General features: G+C 59.6%; 1 protein-coding gene across 1 annotated transcript; it reads right to left on the bottom strand.

Moving 5' to 3' along the window:
• Positions 1-12: 12 nt before the first annotated feature.
• Positions 13-6,188, bottom strand: LOC117650795 (endothelin-converting enzyme homolog). Its single transcript, XM_034394397.1, has 4 exons — positions 6,027-6,188; positions 3,476-3,594; positions 205-380; positions 13-23 (listed from the first exon to the last, which is right to left on the bottom strand). Exons 1-4 carry the CDS (start codon positions 6,186-6,188, stop codon positions 13-15), a joined length of 468 nt encoding a protein of 155 aa, XP_034250288.1.
• Between the last annotated feature and the right edge of the window lie 435 nt (positions 6,189-6,623).

Raw genomic sequence — 6,623 nt, forward strand, 5'->3', positions numbered from 1 at the left:
AATCGGAATTTATCAAAAACGGCCTAAAACACCCAAATTGAAAAAATTTTTGAAAATTTTCGGCTAGTACGCGACTATTTTGCGTATTATTACGTGTGCTATTACAGATAGAGTGAACCGACTATTACGCGAGTGCATACCCCCTCGGAAGAAACAAGAAAACAGCGACAAGCTGCTAGGTCTATTTGCACGAAGGCCACCTACTTTGCACTTGTCGCTCGATGCTGCTCTGGAGGGAGGCGACGCCGCTGGCCGGCGAGTGGTCCGGCGGGTGGTCGGGCCGCAGCGAAGGCCGCAGAGAGGGCTGCTGATTGAACGAGCCCCAGGGAAAGCGGCTCCACGCCTTCTCCTTGGAGTAGCTCCACTCACCGCAGGCGAACCTGGCGGCCGAGGCGAGGCGGTCGTCCAGGTTCAACAGGCGCGATCAGTGTAGTGACGCCGTGTCCGTGAATCGGTCCGGGCGGCCGGCATGCCGCGCCGGGCGTTATTGGCAGTCCCAGCGGCGCGCCGCAGGTTTTAACGAGAAGCCAATAACGAGGCGGGCGCTCGCTTTGGTTCCGCTTTGGCCTCGCGTCGCCCTCCTGGGGACCAAGCTCGGGAAAGCCCGGGAAAGCGCGAAGACCGGCGCGTCGATTCGAGCGTGCCAGCCGGAGCGGTATGCATTTGCATGGCAAAATTGGGCCAGAGATTCGCGTCTCCAGGGGGCGCAGGGGTGGGGAGGGGCGGGGTGGAGTTTGCCCGGCGGCGGTGGGACGAACGGTGCCCGCCGCTTCACGCTTCAGCGGGGAGCCCACGAGTTTCTTCTTATTGAGAAAACGTTTTCGGGGAGCCCCGCGACGGGAGGCGGCCGAGGCCGCGGCAGGCCCCCGCCCGGGATGCACTTCGCAGGATTGCTGTGCTCGTCAAGGTCAGAGCATCAAACACCGTGGGTATCTAATGCATTGCCATGCCAGACTGCAGCACGGGCTAGAAGACTCTCTTTGCATCGGAATGGGCTGTGCACAGCGACGACGGAGAAGGCGGGGGGGGGGGGGGGGGGGGGGGGGGGCATGGAGTGGCGAGAACGGTTCCGACGTGATGGAATATTTCCCTTAACGCTGTCTCTCCGGTTTTTATTCCCTTTTCTCTTCCTTTTCATCACCGAATCCCCAATAAAGGAAAGGAGTCGTAGTAGTGCAACCCGAGGACGCGCCTCTGGGGGAGCGGAGCGCGGAGCGAGTATTATCGCCCTTATTGTCTGCAGCGAATAAGCAACGGCTCGGAAGGGATGGCGCGCCACACACACACACGCGCGCACTCACACACGCGCGCGCACACACACACACACACACACACAAACACACACACACACACACACACACAGAAAGATAGACACACAAATGCGCGCGCGCATACTCTCTGTCTGTCTGTCCGTCTCTCTGTCTGTCTGTCTGTCTGTCTGTCTGTCTGTCTGTCTCCCTCTCTGTCTGTCTCTCTCTCTCACACGGCGCCTTCGCCCACCACATAATGCACTGAGAGGCCATAACGCGGCATGAATCCGCTGGTCCCAGGCACGAAGCAGTGCGTCGTGGCAGACGCAGTCTAGTGGCAGGCCGGACTGGCTAAGTCAGGGCCCCGGTCGCAGTGTGACGTCAAGGGCCCCTTTTTCCGATATGCGTCCATTGTTTTAAATTTACTAGCCAGGGGAGGGTAAGCCGTGTTTGGTGACTTTGGGCGGCCACTGTGTCCAATCTAGTTGACGTAAAAGGCCTCCCTTGACGTTCTAATATTCTTAAGACCCCACTCTTTCATGCCCTGTATCGGGAAGACGTTGACCACAACGATTTTGCCTTTGACCGCAACGATTTTGGGACCAAAGTTGGTCAAAAAGTGGTCGAGTCTCGGAAATTTGCTGATTTTGCTGACTTTGGGCGGCCACTGTGTCCAATCTAGTTGACGTAAAAGGCCTCCCTTGACGTTCTAATATTCTTAAGACCCCACTCTTTCATGCCCTGTATCGGGAAGACGTTGACCACAACAATTTTGCCTTTGACCGCAACGATTTTGGGACCAAAGTTGGTCAAAAAGTGGTCGAGTCTCGGAAATTTGCTGATTTTGCTGACTTTGGGCGGCCACTGTGTCCAATCTAGTTGACGTAAAAGGCCTCCCTCGACGTTCTAGTATTCTTAAGACCCCACTCTTTCATGCCCTGTCTCGGGAAGACGTTGACCACAACGATTTTGCCTTTGACCGCAACGATTTTGGGACCAAAGTTGGTAAAAAAGTGGTCGAGTCTCGGAAATTTGCTGATTTTGCTGACTTTGGGCGGCCACTGTGTCCAATCTAGTTGACGTAAAAGGCCTCCCTCGACGTTCTAGTATTCTTAAGACCCCACTCTTTCATGCCCTGTCTCGGGAAGACGTTGACCACAACGATTTTGCCTTTGACCGCAACGATTTTGGGACCAAAGTTGGTCAAAAAGTGGTCGAGTCTCGGAAATTTGCTGATTTTGCTGACTTTGGGCGGCCACTGTGTCCAATCTAGTTGACGTAAAAGGCCTCCCTTGACGTTCTAATATTCTTAAGACCCCACTCTTTCATGCCCTGTATCGGGAAAACGTTGACCACAAACAATTTTGCCTTTGACCGCAACGATTTTGGGACCAAAGTTGGTCAAAAAGTGGTCGAGTCTCGGAAATTTGCTGATTTTGCTGACTTTGGGCGGCCACTGTGTCCAATCTAGTTGACGTAAAAGGCCTCCCTCGACATTCTAGTAGACCCCACTCTTTCATGCCCTCTCGGGAAGACGTTGACCACAACGATTTTGCCTTTGACCGCAACGATTTTGGGACCAAAGTTGGCCAAAAAATGCGCTTGATTTGCCGAAATCATGCGTAAAATCGGCAGAAATTTCGTGGAATACCAACAAAATCTCGCGGAATCCGGCATAATTTTGACGCAAAATTCTGCGAAATCTCAATTTTTAAATGGGTACCCCTTTGATTTAAGTACGTAAATAGTTAAAGACCGCGACTTTGCCGCGGCCAAGAAGGCCCCGCGGTGGAAAGGCCCCGTGGCCCGCGGCCGTAAGGCCCCGCGCTTGGCCCCGGGCGCGATCGCGCCCCCGCGGCCCGGGCCAGTCCGGGCCTGTCTAGTGGTCGCGCGAGGCAGCGCGAGACGCGGGCCTGGCGCTCCTATCTGCGTTAATCCGCGCCTTGTTTTAACCCCCTCCCCCCCCCCTCCCCCCTCCCTCCCCCTCCCCCTCCCCTCCCCCCTTCTCTCCCTCCCCCCTCTCCCCTCTCCCCCTCTCTCCCTCCCCCTCTCCCTCCCCCTCCCCCTCTCCCTCCCCCTCCCCCTCCCCCTCTCCCTCCCCCTCTCCCTCCCCGTACCGCTTCTCCTTTCAAAACATCAACATCCTAAATTTGCAGCCAAGGCGCAGATGAGCCACCGACAGTGGTGCGACTCCCCTCGCGAGACCCAAGACGCGGCGCACTTACTGGTAGAAGTCGTCGCACGGGGCCACCGAGTAGTTGAGCATGGAGGCGATCTTCTTGCCCATGAGGCGGCAGATGTCCGTGGAGCATTCCCTGTAGCCGTCCTTGCAGCCGTCCGCGTCCTGCAACACAGCCGAGGACGTTCAAGGACACGCAGGCTGGCACATGCAGGCATGCAGGCACGCGGGCATTCCTCGTGGAATATCCCGCCGAGCGCGCGGCCCGCCACTTTGAATCGAACGGGAATGCGAACTCGCGCCGCGGCACGCGCCCTCGCCCTTCGAGGGTGCAGGGTAGCGCAGCCAGCACCGCGCGTGTGGGCTTTGCCCGGCATTGCCAGTCGGCAGCGTCGCCCTCTCTCTCACACTCCCAAGATCCTACTGAGCTTTTCCTTCGTAATACGAACAAAAAGCTTAGTATTATGACAGCACAGCGAAGGTAGTAACGTACGGTGAGGGGTTCTCAGTAACTTATGACCATTTTCTTAGTATTACAAACATATTTCTTTGTATTATGATAGATTTGTGTCGTAGAGTACTGAGAATTCGCTTAGTATTATGACAGCACGGCATTTCTCAGTAGGAAATTGGGAGTGCACACCCGACGACCAAGCGCGAGGGAGACGCCGTTTGCGAACCAGCGTGCCGACGGACATGCCTGTGTGTTGTTTGGCTCCACAGCCCTCGCAGCTAGGGCTCGAATCTCGAAGCCAACGCGTGATGCGCTCCCCCTCCCGCGATGCAGCCATTCGAGCCCTACGGAGTCCTTTGACGTGAAAAGAGCTGATGAAACCGAATCAAGGGCGAGGCCTGCCCACGCCGCCCTGGCCACACCGGCATTCTCTGCGCGGCCCGGGGGCCTCGCCTGGGGCCTGGGGCCTCGCCGGGGGCAGAGGTCGTTTCCTACCACGACGCGCGGTCTGGCTCGGGGTCTGGCTCGGCCCGCCGCCCCACCCCCAGACCCTTGCGGCCTGACTCCAAACACTGCTTTCGTCACTCTGTCTCCGTCGCTCTCGTGGGTTGCCGCGTCCGGGTGTGACGGAGACGGCCGAGGGGCCCACACTCGGAATCAGCCTCCGCGAATGAATGAGCCGCGAGGAGGCGCCAAAGGGAGGCCAGCGAGCCCTCTGCGGCGCCGTGGCGTGCCGCGCCGTGCCATGCCGCGCCGAATCCAGCCACGCCCTCACCCCCGCGAAGTGCGGCTCGCAAGCCAACGCAGCGGGATGATGCCGAGGAGCTCTCTTTTGCACGCCGCTACGGCGAGCCGCGTGAGAGCGACAGAGACAGCGATGAAAGCACAGGGGGTGACTCGGTCCTGAGCCGCGAGGCGCGAGGGGGCGGGGCGGCGGCCTGCGGTAACGACGCTATCTAAGTGCAGATTGCAGCCGGCCGCCGCGGCGCGCCGCGCCAAGAAGACAACGGCCTGACGGAGTTTGACTAAAATTGATTGCACCCCTTTTTTGCGCTGCGGCAAAGGATTTGATGCTTTGTGGGGCCACCAGGGCCTGGGCATGCCGTGTGCGTGTGGAGGTTGAGGGTTCATCCGGCTGGGGCTGGCACTAAAATAGCCTGCTTACGGCGCGGCGAAACCGCGTCCCCCAGTGTTGTGGTGGTGGCTTTTGCCGGGGGGTGGGGGGCCTAGAGGGGGGCCCCGCCGGCCCGGCAACCTTTTTCCAGGGCGCGGCGGCGCGGCGGCTGGCGGAGTGTGGCGCAGGGTGGATTTCGCCGTTCGTTGGGTTAGCGGCATTTCCTGCAGAAAGCGAGAGAGGGGGGGGTATGGCGGTGACGGACCACGGCGTTGCGACCCTCCGCGTCAAGCAAGGCGATACGACGCCGGGAAGTGGGTCGACGCTGCCTCCCCGTAGGGCTTGTAGGCCGAGGGTTGCCGTGTGGGCCGACGTGCAGCCCACCAACCCGGCCAGGCGGCCAGGCGGCCAGGCCATCCTTTATCGGCTGGCCGTGCCCCGCGCGCCGCCGTGCGGCCATCCATTGTGTCCTCCGCGCCTTCTGTTGTGCGGGCCGAGCCTCAGCCAGCAGGGCCTCAGCCAGCAGGGCCTCAGCCAGCAGGGCCTCAGCCAGCAGGGCCTCAGCCAGCAGGGCCTCAGCCAGCAGGGCCTCAGCCAGCAGGGCCTCAGCCAGCAGGGATCCCTGGGGGACACGAAGAAACCCGATACTCCCTTGCTAACGAAGCGTCGTCGTCCTGATGCTCTCTCTCTCTTCCTCTCTCTCTCTCTCTCTCTCTCTCTCTCTCTCTCTCTCTCTCTCTCTCTCTCTCTCTCTCTCTCTCTCTCTCTCTCTCTCTCTCTCTCTCTCTCTCTCTCTCTCCCCTGCCTTATCCTCACTCTGACTGCAACAACATAACGAAAGGAAAACAACGCACGCAAACAAAGCATACACGACGCACCGCACACGCCGCGCCCCGGCGCTGCGGAGGCATTATTCTAGAGCCGAGGGTAAGCGCTGTGCTGCGCTGTGCCGCGGGAATCCCGGTCGAGGCCTGCCCTGTTTTAGCCTGACGGGGCCTGACGGGGCCTGGCGGAGCAAAAAGCACTGACCGGCGCGTCGCAGGGCAGGGCGAGGCTGGCGCGCTCCAGGGGCCTGGAGGTGATGAGGAAGAGCACGGGCGAGGCGACGAGCAGCGTGGTGACGAGCAGGGTGGCGGAGGTGAGGGCGGCGCGGTGCACGCCCGCGTTGCCGCGCAGCCACGCGCACGGCATGCAGCACAGCCACGCCCCCGCGCGGCCCCGCCCCGCGCCACCCGCGGCCGCCCCGGCGCCGTCGTCCTCGGCCAGGGCGGCGTGGTGGTCGTCGCCCGCCGCCGCCGCCGCTGCGGCCGCTGCCACGGCGGCTGACGAGGGCGTGTAGGCGGACTTCATCGTCCTGTCAACACAAAGAGGCGCAAATTGGCACAAAGAAAGGGTTCGAGCGAGGGGCTCCATCACTGCGCGAGGGGGTGAGTGATGAGGTGGAAAATCAGCGGCCGTTGGGCATAAGGGCGTAAGTCACATGGGAAACCCATTGAAAATAGGTTGTTCTGTCCGATGACCACTCAAATCACACACACAAAAAAACAGAGAAACAAAAAAAAACAAAAAAAAATGTGACTTAAGATGCACCAGTTGAAACGCAATCATTTTTTTCACGTTTTTTTT

Source organism: Thrips palmi, unplaced genomic scaffold (genome assembly GCF_012932325.1).
Source record: "Thrips palmi isolate BJ-2018 unplaced genomic scaffold, TpBJ-2018v1 HiC_scaffold_5, whole genome shotgun sequence".
In the NCBI taxonomy this organism is placed as follows: Eukaryota; Metazoa; Arthropoda; class Insecta; order Thysanoptera; family Thripidae; genus Thrips; species Thrips palmi.